We start from the raw sequence: 14,892 nt of genomic DNA on the forward strand, positions 1-14,892 counted from the left end.
GTGTTTTAATTATTAATGGAGATATTCTAAACTTATGTTTATATATGGTAATTTTTAATAATTTATTTTTTGATAATTTATGTGTTTCCATATTTAAGGTATGCCAAATTATCTATTAATAAAATTTGTTTAATAGATGTGCTAGTTTGTTTGGCATTAAAGGTTACATGGTTGTAGGATTAATTTTCTTTTATAAACCTTAACTAAATAATTTAAAATTAAACTCCTAACAACCAGTTAAATGAAGAAAATATTGTGAATTTTATTCTAAGAAAAATAATTAAGTGAATTATCTTTAATATATAGTATAACTTCTTAATTTTTCTCTAAAATATTAAGTCTTTCGAAAAAGTTGCATTTAATGTAAATAGAAATTTCTGTATGGTATAAAAAGAAAAGCGAATCTAGAAAAAAAGTATCATAACCAATCTGTAGCGTGGGAGCTGAGATAATGAAATTAATCCGTCGCCATTGGTTGCCTACTTAAAATTACAGATTGATTCTACTAGCTACAAAATAATCCTTAATTATTTTAGTGAATTATTGTAGTGTAAAAAATCAAACACAAAACAAAAGAAAAATGGTTAGCTAAGTAAAAATTTATTTTATTGTAAAATATATTGTAAAATATATTAATAAATGTTTTCAGATGGTTATATATCTTTTTCACTCCTATTTTATCTTGGTTAGATTTATTAAAACTGTAAAATGTATGAAATAAATCCGCTTGTTATTATGTCTATTGCTTAATTTGTCTTCAAAATATTTTGTCTCACTACAAAATTGCATGTAGTGTAAACCTTTTTTAAAGCATATTAGTGTAAACAGAGATTTCTTTATGGCACAAGGAAAGCAAATCTAGAGAAAGTACATATGAAGATTTATGACATAATTGTTTTTGCAAGAACATGTTTTTTTTCCTTAGAAAAAGATGATGTGTCAACCAGTAGTAAATTTTAAAGACGTATTTGTTATGGAATCCTAAGCAGATTCCTTTTTTGTTTAAAATCCTAAACATGCAAGTAAAACAGTTTCAATATATAAAAGGTCGATGGTTCTCCTCTCCCTTACTACTCCAACATCAAGATGAGTTATCCAGCTTTGACCCAAGACATGGTATTAGAAATTCTTTCTTACTGTCCAGCTTCATCAATAGAAAAATTCAAATTCTTAAACACGGATTACTACAAACGCATGTCTGAATCTTGGTTTATCAACCTTAATCACTCCAGAACCAATTCTATCTTCGGAGTTTTTCTCCAATACGAAGGTTACTATTCAACTTTTAATTCCAGTTTCGTCCTCACCGGAGATGGAGAAGTCTCGCTTGATTTTCTCCCCATAGAGAGGGTTAAGATTGAAGCTTGTGACGCAAGCCACGGGATTTTTCTTTGTGTTGCTTCTGGATACTTAAAAAAAACTCCGTACGTTGTTTGTAAACTAACCACAAGAGAGTACCAGACTATACCAACCCCAGAAACTGGATACTCTACCATTGAATGTGATTTTAAAACAATTGTATCCGGATTGATGGTGATTAGGACAAACCCCTTAAGGTATAAAATCGTCAAGATCTCAAAGCAATCAAAAATATTCACAGTCATTTGCGAGGTTTTTGATTCTGATTCCTTTGTGTGGAAACGATTAGACGATTTTAAACAACCACAAGGGGGAAAATTTATACTTTCAAGCGTACCGGTAAGGAATAATCAGTTCTTGAATTGGTTAGCGTCGTCAGGAAAGAATGTGATTCGATTTTGCATGAAAACCGAAACATGGTCTCTCCACCCACTTCCAAGTGATTTACCAAACTACTATAGTCTTCAACTTTTAGCAAATCAAGGAGGTAAGCTAGGCATAGTTGTTTGGAAACCGAAAGGTTATGTAAAAGGGACTTGGGTCCTGGATAGCACTTTTGGAAAATCATGGGTGAGAATGAAAGAAGAGAAGACTATAGTGGAAGAAGATAAATTCGTTACACCTGTATGGTTCCTCCGTGATAATGACATCGTAATGTTGGGTGGTTTTGATTGGGTCAGACTTTATGACATAAAGACTCATAGCGTAAAATCTGAGCGTTTCGAGATAAATAATCTTCCAAGTTGGTTTGCTCGCTCTTCTATTTGCATCTATTTCCCTTTTTACTCTGACTACCAGAGACTTAATTTTGTCGAAAATCATGTTGAACGATCTACTGGCAAAGGCCCATAAAAGTAAGTGTAGGAAGTAAAAATAAAAATAAAATGTAACTGAACAAACCGATTTTAACCGGTGGGCGAAACAAAATTGTACTACTAGATAATATTTATTTTCCGAAAAAATATTGTGGTTGTAATAAAACAATTTCACTCGTTGACTTGTAGCTTGTACATGGATACAATATATTATGACGATTTTTATTAAACCAGGATAATCGAGCTAACATTTAGTTTTAGGACTGGACAATGATTGGATTTCCAAGTTTTCTTTAAAAAAGATTTTTCTTGATCTGCTTCGTTCCGTCTGGTATAATTCAATTTTTTCTAACACTGTCAACAAATTTGATGTATAAATATCCGATAAAGTATGTATTTTAACCAGATTAAAAGAATATAAGAAATAAAAATTAATAAAAAACTAAAATTTTGTGAAAGCAAAATTATTTTATTATAAAAGATTGTCACATTTTAAAAACATAATTTACTAAATCGTGAATTTAGTAAATAAAAATATTATAAAAAGTGACAATCTTTTATAAATAAAATTATTTCATCGTTGCTGTCCCTAAGGCCAAGGGCGATGACGCCACCTCTTGACCTAAGGGGCAGCAGGATGAAAAAAGCAGCACCGGAGACGTTAGCAACATTGGAGGAAACAACAAAGAGTAACGTTAAACAGAAAGGAAAAAGGAAGTAAAAAATGTCAAAGGTTAGAAGAAAAGTGAAGGAAAATAAGAGATGAAGAAGATGAATGTTTCAAGACGGCTGAGAACCAGCTGAAAACGTTGGAGACATAGTTTAAGGAGGAGAAAAACTGAGACTTGGCCAAAGAGAGATAGAAATATGTTTCATCTATCCATGTCAGGATAAGATTAGTAGTGGATGAGGACAGCTGGAATACAACGGATTTTAAGTAAGCCAAGAGGATGTGATCTTCATAAGTTACAAGAAATTCTGAGGAAGATGGCTTTAAAAAAAACTGTTATATAGATTAAAGATGGAAACCTTAATCCGAGGAGTCACTTGTGTCGATGCAAAGAAGTATGATGGACAAATGAAGACCTAATTACAAGAGATTATTATTGAAACACAGTGCAAATATTGAGACGGGGAGACAATAAGTAATGCCAAGGTATTATGTGGATGGCGAAAAAACAAAAGTCGAATATGATTCACTGGGTGAATTAGAGTAGCGCTAAAATTTTCCGGCTGGGATTTTGAAGAAAACATTGACTCAAGAAGGATAAAAAACGTTCATATATCAACCAAAATGTGCTCATTTGATGAAATAATGGGAATATGAGAAAGATAAACATGAACTCGCATAATAGCCTATGGCAAGGAAACCGTAAGGCGAAATGCAAAGAAAATGATAGTATTATTGGAGCAAGAAGAAGAAAATGAAGTTGTAAAGTTGAAGATGTGACATATTATGATGGTAAGGATAAATGTCTCCTTTTCGAATTCAAGGATTAATACTATTAAGAGAGGGAGAATGTAATAATCCTCAATAAAAATAAGGACATGGACGAGGCTAAAGAATGACTGAAGAGATAATGTTTGATGTATTGCCACGAAAATGGTCGCAGGATGGCCGATAAAGAACATTAGAGCCAAGACGATTTTGGTAAGCGGTCTAAGTTCTAATGGATAAGATGAATATGGATAAGGCATTGGAATGAGTTTGGCACAAGGAAATACTTCATGAAGTCAAATGGCCAGAATAGTAAACACAATCTTTTACTTGGTTAGATTGTTATTGGTTGGTTTGGTGGCTGAACACAATCGATCTTTTAGTTGGGATTGAACTGTAACTTGATCTAGTTTTTAGTTTAAACAATCAATCTTTTACTTGGTTAGACTTTGTTTTATAAATGTTTAAGTGCATCATAAAACGTCAGAAAACGAACATTTGACTACAAAGGAAAATAACACAGACAGCGCAAAAAGTGTAGCTTATAAAAAGGGATTTCAACATTACTGAAAACAATTAACATGGCCTAATTCTGGCCACTTTTAGAAAAATAAATATATTTTGCCTTCAAATTTATTTGCCACAATTTTCAATATTAGATCATTCCAGAGATAAGTTTGTAGAATTAGTATAAACTGCTTCGTTAATCTTGAGACAAAAGAAACATTTTTTCACAAGTTATCAATAATAAATAGTAGTAATCTTTATTTTGTTAATGATCAATCAACAAGGAAGAATAGTTTCGAACACCGTGGAGGTCTGGATCTATCATTATTAGTTGGGTCATCTTCTTCTTATTCTTTTCATCGGAGTTCTCGCAGAGCTAAATCTCGACATCATCATCCTTGAATTGTTTTTGCTGCTTTGATCAAATCACTTATAATCTTTTGTGAAACTAGAGATGTTTTTTTTCTTGACGAGAAGAAATGGTGAATTTAAGTATATATATATATATAACCTGACACGAGAAGGAAAGCTAGAAGAGTCTAGTAGTAACAGAAGTTTGAGTTCAAGATTCAGTGAAACTAGTTTGGTCGATGAACTAACATAGTCCACGTCGATGGAGTTTGAATGTTGATTGATTTTATCAGTGTATCTAGATAAGATTATTGACTTCGATTCAAACTTTATTTTATTTTTCTTCAAACACATAATTAGTTTCCACACAAATAAGATAGTTATATTAATTAGCCAGATAAATGAAACTCTACATGAGTCTCTTAGCTAGTAAACCATAATTAAACACTTTAGTCGATCTTCTTGAGCAACTCGATAATGTAAACCCCGAAAGCGTTGCAAACTACTTTGATGCCTTTGAAGCCTGATGCATTAGCTAATTCCTCGAACTCTTTCTCGGTCCGTTCTTTACCTCCAGGATTGTGAGCCAGCATAATGCAATCGACATGGAAAACTTGTTTGGTCAAGAGGCTTGTTGTGTCTATTGTCTCTGGAAGTAGACACTCTGCTAATATCACTATTCCATTCTCTGGAAGCGCCTTGTAGCAGTTCTGCAAGAGTTGCACGCATTTGTTGTCGCTCCAATCGTGGCATATCCACTGTTACAGCAATGAGACAAATCGAAGGAAAATGTTTTGAGATCCATTTCCTATTGATGAATTATTTACAATATCAAAGAGTGAGTTTTCGGTATAGGAGTTTTGGTAACTACTAATTACATACCTTCATGAAAATTGCATCACCTTCAGGAACACTTTTAAACATATCTCCTTCAACGTGTTGGATACCTGTGGTAAATTTAACAGTTAATGCAACCTCTAAAACATATGTAAATGAAAAAGAGATTTTTGTGTGTAAAGTGTAGGAAAATGTACTATACCATCATGGGGAGTAGCATTTTTGATGACATGAAGGAGATCAAAGTTGATGCCCTTAAGGTTAGGGTATTTAGAGAGAATCACTTTGAGAGTAGCACCAATGCCACCACCAACATCAACCAAAGACGTCAATCCCTCAAAACCCTTATAGGTCTCGAGAATCTTTTTCATGGTGATGGTTGAATGATTAGACATTCCATTGTTGAAGACCATGTTGAACTTATGGTCCGTCTCGTGGTAATCGAAAGAGGTCATTTCTTCATGAGCCTTGTTAAATGGAATCCCATCATTACGAATTGCATCTTTCAAATGGTACCTGAAACAAGTAAACAACATTATCAATTATAAAGAATAGTTTTTTTTTCTAACTAGGTTTAGCTAGCTTAGCACAAGATCTAATGAAATCATATAATAGTTTTTTTCTGGTAACATCCAGAAAATATTGTTTAATTTTCTCTACCTCAACTAAAATATTTCTTTTTGAATATTATTCTTTAGATTGTATGATTTTGGCACAGTAACAAACAAAAGAAAAATCAACTATGGAACTCGTATAACCAAACCACTTTAGAAAAAAAAAAAAGGTATATAAATATAATTTATTTAGTGGACAGAAGGTATAGAATAAGTGTCAAAACTACATCATCAATGTGTCTGTTTATGGTTGATTACTTGATTGTCTTTTTGATCACTAGCTTCGTGGCTAACTCTCTAACCTTTACGGCTTTCCTTTCAACAATTAATTGCATATGGTAACCAGGAAGCATAGCTTATGAAACAACATTATCGATAATAAAGAATAGATTTTCTAACTTGGTTTGGCACAAGCTGTTTTGAAATCATATGATAATAATTTTGATAATATCAAAATACTTACCAGCTTTTCATAAGAACCTCATCTTGATTCATGTGACAAAGAGCAGCAATCGAGACACCGTCATCGTTCTTGGTCAAATACTTGCAAACCGGACCAAGCTCGTAAGTTCTCTCGACACCGTATCCGCCGGAGCAGATGAGGATGGAGTAAGACGAAAGAAGACGGAGAATACGGTCGAGCATGACCGGAGCGTTGGGGTTTTCGATACGAAGTTGAGAAGCAATCTCAATCGGAGACATCGGAGAAGACTTCTTGGCCATGGTCTCGAGAAGATCAAGGTCTAACGCCGTTTTTAAAACCATCGGAAGAACGGAGGCGCTGGCTAGCTGCATGGCGAAGAGAGCCAGTTGTTCGTCGTCGTTGGTTACTTGTTGTGGAGTTATCTGTGTATCCGCCATTTTTCTTGAAGATTCTTAGAATGCTTTAATTTTTCTTTTCTCTGGTTTGAGAGGATTTGTTTGATGGATGAGAAGTAGAACGTTAAGAGGTTTATTTATAGGAGACAGGGGAAGTGTGAATGGTGGAGTTAAGGAGAGAATGTTGTGCTGGTGAATCTTGGGATGCAGACTGGTAGACAAGTGACTGATGAGACTATGAAGTCCTACCCACTACCGTGTTCAGTGATATGTCACTATCAAAAGATTCACGAACCATTCATTATATTATATCAATAAAGGATATATCATTATATAGATGTAATCTATTACATTTGGCACCCACAACGTAAAATAAATGGAAACTAGAAATGAGTTGTACATCCATTCTGTGGGTTGCTAGACATGAAAATCACAACTTATGATTCGGTACATTTGCTATTCGCATATACGAACAGAACATACATACTTGTATGGTTTTCCCAAAGCTCGTTTAAATTTGTTCATTGGTTTTATGAACGAAAATAAATTCCGAGACTTACAAAGTGTATATTACTAGTAAAATCAGTTACCAGGTTTATAGCGAATTAATACCAAATACGGTTCGACTATGTGTAGATAGATGTAAACGGATTAGCTTATGAATTAAGAAAGCTAAATATAGCTGAAAAACTTCAGCCACTTATCTTCCAGTTTTTCTCATCTCTTTTTTTTTGGGTCAAATCAATATGATTTTCAGTTTATTCTTCTCCTTTATAATTAACTAGATAAGAATGTACATAAAGTTATATTTTAAAATTGAAATTGTTATAATTATTATCCTTATACATTTGAGGAGAGAATGTTATTCGAAAAAATAAACTTGTATGGTGATGCAATATTGCAATAAACGATCAGAAAGGGGAATAAGTAATGAGTACACACAATTAACAACGACGTTAAGATAGAACGAGAAACCAATAAAATAATCTTAAAGGGGAAGAAGACGATGGCCCAATAACCTCCTGTCTCGGCCCAACTAACCCTCTCGAACACAAACGAGCTGTAACCTTATTCGGTCCATAGACGGCTTTGAGAGAAGTATTAAGACACAAGCACAACAGTATATAGCGAAGAAAAGCAAAAAATCAATGCTCTTCAACAGATCGGCTTTGCTTGAGTACGTGGTAAAATGAATGTAGAACTGTAACGGGATTTTATAAATGAATTGCGAATCATATCATATACTAACGTGAATCAACATTTGCATTACGGTAGCTTAGTCTCATTTGATTCAGTTAACTTTTTTTATGTTCAACCGCTTCTTCATCTGAACATTTGATTCAGTGAACATATATTTCTTCACAATTGTATTATTTTGTTTTATAGCTTTGGAATTAGTGTAGATATTATTATTATTATTATTATCTTACTAACACATGGCTCTGTCTGTATAGAAGATGGCGTATATTACACATCTGTCGATTATAATGTTCAAGTCGTTGAACGTCAGAATTTTCTTTTTCAACCAATACACTTTTTATTTACTCCGTAATTTATCAACTTGTATACTTCATTGATACCAGGCTATGTTTACTACTCCCTTTGTTTCATGGGATTCTTGTTTCATTATAAGTGTCGTTTTAGATTTCGGCATACGGATTAAAGAAATAATTAATTTAATATTTTTTCTATAAAAACACTATTATCTATACACCTAACCATATTTCAACCAATAAAAAAATAAATTTTACATAAAATTAATAAATTTTGCATTGAAAATCAAAAACAACACTTATTTTGTAACGAAAAAAATTCTCAAAAACGACATTTGATGTGAAACCGAGGGAATAATAAGTTGAGAAATGTTTCATATTTTAAACAATTTACTGAGGAAATGTGCGCAATGAGTTAATAACATCGAAGTTAGTGAGAACTAGTATTGAACAAAGAAAAAATGAATGGAAGATCTTCTTCATTACCATAAACATAGTTAGTATTATCACAGATCACGAGTAACAAAAGTCATCTCTATATATAAAATTAGATACGGATCCACAAAAGCTCTATACGATTCAAAACCAAGAGAGGGAGAGAGAGAGAAGACTAGGAGAACACTCTGTAAAAATCCTCAGCCACTTCTCATCGAGTAGAAATCATCAGAAGTCGACGAGATGAGAAGAGAAATCAGGAATGGTCGAAGATGTTGAGGAAGGAGCAGGAATGAGGAAACCGCGGATCCTTAAGGCGTTTCTATCGCCGGTACGCCGTGGGAGAATACCGGCGGTGAGTTTAGCGAGAGCCGTCGTGTACTCCACTAGTAGCTCAGTAATAATCACCACTGAGATCATCTTTTCTTTGGATCTGGAGACTCTTCGAGTTGTTTTGTTCTTTTTTTTTTCTTTCTTGATATGCGAAGAAAGATTTGAGTAGTGAAGAAGATGAGAGAACTTGTTTGTGATTTTATAGGCGACGATTTTTTCACTTTCAGTACAGTCAGAGAGAGAGAGATATTATTAATAATAATAATATTATTATTAATTTAGTTTTTTAGTTTTGTTTTTTTCTCTCTTTTTAAATCACCCGCTTCTCACGCACACTGAACTTTACATGTAAAACCAAATCAAGTTGGAATTTTATAATGGGGCTATTTTTTTTTGTCAAATGGGACTAGTTGTTTAACAGAGGTTTTGTTTGGCACCATACAGAGGAGGAAATTAATCATTTTAAAGTTATACCTGTACCAAAAAAATTATTGGTCCTATAATTGATTTGATTCTTTTATCATCGAAATTCAATTTTTGCTTAATAAATATACTTTTTTCTCGTAATATATATGTCTATATATATATATACTTTTTTCTCGTAATATATATATATATATATATATATACCAAGTAAGAGTATGTACTTTATACGGATTAATATATGTACCTAAATATTAACTTTATTTAAATTATTAAACTAGATATAAATATTAATTTTATACTAATATTACCGTAAATTATTAAATTTTAATATATATTAACAATTAATATATAAAATTACTATTTCATCTTATTCTTTATGCAATATATTAAATATTAAATATAGACATATACTAGCTGCTAATGCATTATATATGCCATTTTCTGTTTCTTAAATTGAAATACAAATTGTTGTAAAAAATGAAATAGAAACTAAAAGAGAAATTCTTTTGAATATCCATTTTTAATTTATTTTCACAAAAACAGTTCTCTAAAAAAAAGTGACCAAAATAAGTTATATATATATATATGGAAATTTTCAAAAAAAAAAATATTTTGGTCATTTTTTTCATTGAATGTTATTTTTGTGAAAAAAAATTAAAAATGGTTATTTAATAGATTTGTCAAAACTAAAACTATCCATCACATTACATTATTAGGAAACAAACTTTAAAAGATAGACATTATCGTAAGAATCGATCACAGAAGTTACAAACCTAAACAAAATTCAAAGAGCAAATGAAAAGTAAAATCCTATTCTATAAATTACGCGGGTATGGTTGGATGGTACGGCATGCTCGGAAAGAGGATAAATATTCCAAATTTGAAATATATTTTCAGATTATCGATATATGTAGTTAGACGACGTGAATATTTAACAACTTACTATAGAGATAAACATATAGAGTTTAGAGATAAAGATAACTATGACTTAGTCATTATCTAGATGTGTATAGGAAATCTCTCGTGTATATATACTTGTCTTTGTACGTTAATAAGATCAACACTTTACACCTTATTTCATGGTATCAGAGCAGAATCGATCTTTGACCTAAATTTTTTTTCGGTTCTCTCATTCTTATCTTCCGCTTACCTTACTACTTGTTCTAATGGCGACTTCGCCAAATTCTTCTACTACTTCTTCTTCTACTACGGTCTCTTCTTCTGCAGAGAGATCCTCTGATCCTTACTACTTACATCCATCAGATAATCCAGGATCCCTTATTACTCCTGTGTTACTTAAAGGGAACAATTATTCTGAATGGGCAGTTAAGATATGGAATTCTCTTCAAGCCAAGCAAAAGATAGGCTTCATCAACGGTACTATACAAAAACCGACGACTAATCCTGATCTTGCGCGATGGATGTCTACTAATTCTATGATCGTTGGGTGGATTCGCACCTCCATTGATCCAAAAGTTCGCTCTACCGTATCTCATGTTGCCGACGCCTCCAAACTGTGGGAGTCACTCAAGCAACGCTTCTCTGTCAAGAACAGTGTCCGTAAACATCTTGTCGAAGATGAGATTACTAATTGTAAGCAAAACGGCCAGTCTGTCCTGGAGTACTACGGACGACTTTCTAAACTTTGGGAAGAGCAACAAACATTCAAGACTACTACACCATGCACGTGTGCTGCGTCTACTGAGCTTGAGAAGGAGCGCGAGGATGCTAAGGTTCACAAGTTTTTGTTTGGACTGGATGGAGTTTGTTTTGGTTCTATTCGGTCCCTCATTATCGACGAAGATCCTTTGCCAGACCTCAACATAGTCTACTCTCGCGTCATAAGAGCTGAGCAACATCTCACCAACATGCGGTCTGATGAAATCAAACAAGATGCAGTTGGTTTCTCTGTTAAAACAGAGTCTTCTTCCCTAGCTCTACCTTCCTCTGTTGCTGCAACTACATATCGCAATCGCGATGCTAATCGTTCTTGTACGCATTGCAAGCGCACCGGACATGAAGCATCTGAATGCTTCCTCTTACATGGATACCCGGAATGGTTTCTCGAACAACAACAACAACGCTCTGCTTCGCGAGGCACTTCGGGTCCAAGCAACAGAGGCCGTGGAGGTCGTCTCTCCAATTCTGGTGGACGTGGCCGCGGTCGTTCTACACCTACCTCTGCATCAGCGGCAATATCTGCTTCTTCTACGTCAGATCAAATTACGGCTTTGATCAACTTACTTCAAAATCAACAAAGTCAGCTCTCAGTCGATCGCATCTCTGGTAAAATCCATACTTCTGATGTTATTTTAGATACCGGTGCTTCCCACCATATGACAGGAGACCTGTCTTTACTACACGACGTCATTCCGATTACTCCTTCTCCAGTCACCTTTCCGGACGGCACAGCTTCTCAGGCCACAATGATTGGCACACTAACGTTGAGCAAGGATTATTTCCTCATCAATGTGTTATTTGTTCCGAACTTTAATTGCACTCTGATCTCGGTGGCTCGACTTCTTAAACAAACTGGATGCATTGCGATCTTTACTGACACTTTATGTTTACTCAGGACCGTTTTACGAGGATCCTGATTGGAGCCGGTGAAGAGAGAGAGGGGGTTTACTACTACAAAGGAGTCACAGTTGCACGATCAAATCAAACACGCAGGAACAACATATCACCTACTGTTTTATGGCATCGTCGACTTGGACATCCGTCTACTAAAGTGCTTTCTACATTACCAGCATTTTCTGATACTAAAGTTGTTTTAGATGACACACATTCGTGTGATATTTGTTTTCGTTCCAAACAAACTCGTTCTGTCTTTCATGAGAGTAGTAATAAAGCTTTGGAACCGTTTTCTTTGATTCATGTTGATGTATGGGGTCCCTATCGCACTCCTGCCTCCTGCGGCGCAATTTATTTCTTAACAATTGTGGATGATTACTCTCGCGCTGTTTGGACTTATTTGATGTTGGAAAAGTCTGAGGTCTCTGGCTTGATCAAAAACTTATGCACTATGTCGAACAAACAGTTTGGCAAGACAGTAAAGACAATTCGTTCGGACAATGGTTCCGAGTTCATGGTACTTACTTCGTTCCTCAAACAACAAGGAATTCTGCATCAAACCTCTTGCGTTGACACACCTCAACAAAACGGTCTCGTGGAGCGCAAGCATCATCACATTCTCAATGTTGCACGAGCTCTTTTGTTCCAAGCGAATCTTCCGGTAATGTTCTGGGGTGAAAGCATTCTCACTGCCGCGTACTTGATAAATCGCACTCCAACACCGCTACTACAAGGAAAGACACCTTACAGTTTACTCTTTGGATCGGATCCTTCATATGATTCTCTCCGAACCTTTGGGTGTTTGGCTTATGCTCATCGGCGAGATCGAACTAAAGACAAGATCGGACATAGGAGTCGCAGGTGCCTCTTTGTTGGCTATCCTTATGGGAAAAAGGCTTGGCGCTTGTATGACATAGACGCTAATACATTCTTCTCCAGTAGGGATGTCATCTTCGTTGAAGATCAGTTCCCTGGCTGTACACTTGATACTGACATTCCACCAGCCACTATACCATTACCTGATCCAGTTGTCAACGACTGGGATATACCACCACCTACTGTTTCTCCAGCACTTCCTACTACACCTGCTCCCTCATCCTCTTCCCCTACAACGGCTCCGACATCTCTTACAGCTCTACCTACGTCATCTTCATTACCTCCTTCTAATATAGATACTATTTCTCCACCGTCCTCTCCCACTCTCCCATGACCTCAGCCACTCTCCCCTACCCTACCGCTCACACTCCGTCTCTACCCCCCTGCTACATCATCTCCAGGCCTTCCTGAACTTCTTGGACGTGGACAACGCGTCTCCAAACCTTCGGTTCTACTCAAAGACTACGTCGTCAACTTTACTCGTTCTCCTGCACCCCCCTCTCTCGACACATCGGCTTCCTCTCTGGTCCTACGATCACGGTCTCAGGTACACCCTATCCCATTTCTGTTTATCTCTCTCGAGCTAACTTCTCCGCAGGACATACGGCTTTTCTTGCGGCTATAACGTCCAACGTCGAACCACGAAGCTACAAAGAAGCTTCTCTTGACGACGTGTGGAATGATTCTATGTCTGACGAATATAATGCCCTCGAGGAACAACACACTAGGGATGTTGTTTCCCTACCTCCAGGAAAGAAGCCGATCGCCTGTCAATGGATCTACAAGTACAAATATGACTCTAATGGCAACGTGGTTCGCCATAAGTCTCGTGTTGTCGCGTGCGGCAACAGACAAAAAGAGGGCCTTGATTATACAGAAACGTTTGCTCCTGTCGCTAAACCTACAACTATTCGTATGCTTCTCCAAATCGCGGCTGCCAAGAAGTGGGAAGTTCATCAAATGGATGTCCACAACGCATTCTTACATGGAGATCTTGCAGAAGAAGTCTATATGAAGTTTCCACCTGGGTTTGAAGACCCTGATCCTACTAAAGTTTGTAAGCTACGGAAATCTATTTATGGTCTCAAACAATCTCCTCGTTGCTGGTTTTCTAAGCTTACTACGGCATTACTCAAATATGGCTTCACACAGAGCAATGCCGACTACACTCACTTCTCGTTTGTTAAAGGCTCTACGAGTCTACATATTCTAGTATACATTGACGATTTTATCATAGCCAGCAATGATCTCTCTGTTCTGCAGCGTTTTAAGAACTACTTAAGTGAGTGTTTCCACATGAAAGACTTGGGCAAGCTTAAATATTTTCTTGGTATCGAGGTTGCTCGCAGTAACGAAGGAATTTTTATCTCTCAACGCAAGTATGTCCTGGATATCGTCGCAGAAACTGGCTTGCTTGGTGCTAAACCTTCACCTGTTCCCATTGCCCTCAATCATAAACTTGCTCTGCAAGTATGCCCTAACTTTGCGAAACCCGAGGCTTACAGACGTTTAGTAGGGAGACTTATCTACCTCTCATTTACTCGGCCGGACCTTGGCTACGCTGTTCACATTCTTTCCCAGTTCATGCAATCTCCTCTCCAAGTTCATTGGGACGCAGCTCTTCAAACAGTTCGATATCTTAAAGGATCACCTGATCAAGGCATTCTCCTTCGCTCTGACTCTGACCTCACCGTGACTGCTTACTGTGACTCTGACTGGAATGCTTGTCCTCTTACTCGTCGATCTTTGAGTGCATACATTGTTCTTCTTGGCTCCTGTCCTATATCGTGGAAAACAAAGAAACAGGACACAGTCTCCATATCTTCAGCTGAAGCTGAATATCGCTCTATGTCTTATGCACTGAAAGAACTCAAGTGGATTAAGAAGCTTCTTGTCTCGTTCGACCTCAAGCACGATAGCCCAATGAGGTTGTTTTGTGACAGTAAGGCAGCCATTCACATTGCTTCCAATCCTGTCTTCCATGAACGTACAAAACACGTTGAATCTGACTGTCA

At 35.9% G+C, this 14,892-nt stretch overlaps 2 protein-coding genes across 2 annotated transcripts; both read right to left on the bottom strand.

Moving 5' to 3' along the window:
* Window positions 1–4,786: 4,786 nt before the first annotated feature.
* On the bottom strand, window positions 4,787–8,431 carry LOC103851985 (flavone 3'-O-methyltransferase 1). Its single transcript, XM_009128862.3, has 4 exons — window positions 6,385–8,431; window positions 5,510–5,823; window positions 5,353–5,417; window positions 4,787–5,228 (listed from the first exon to the last, which is right to left on the bottom strand). Exons 1-4 carry the CDS (start codon window positions 6,780–6,782, stop codon window positions 4,920–4,922), a joined length of 1,086 nt encoding a protein of 361 aa, XP_009127110.1. The 5' UTR covers window positions 6,783–8,431; the 3' UTR covers window positions 4,787–4,919.
* Window positions 8,432–8,693: 262 nt separating this feature from the next.
* LOC103851986 lies at window positions 8,694–9,332 on the bottom strand. The gene has a single exon (XM_009128864.2). It carries the CDS (start codon window positions 9,086–9,088, stop codon window positions 8,897–8,899), a length of 192 nt encoding a protein of 63 aa, XP_009127112.1. The 5' UTR covers window positions 9,089–9,332; the 3' UTR covers window positions 8,694–8,896.
* Window positions 9,333–14,892: the final 5,560 nt, after the last annotated feature.

This window comes from Brassica rapa, chromosome A02, assembly GCF_000309985.2.
Source record: "Brassica rapa cultivar Chiifu-401-42 chromosome A02, CAAS_Brap_v3.01, whole genome shotgun sequence".
In the NCBI taxonomy this organism is placed as follows: Eukaryota; Viridiplantae; Streptophyta; class Magnoliopsida; order Brassicales; family Brassicaceae; genus Brassica; species Brassica rapa.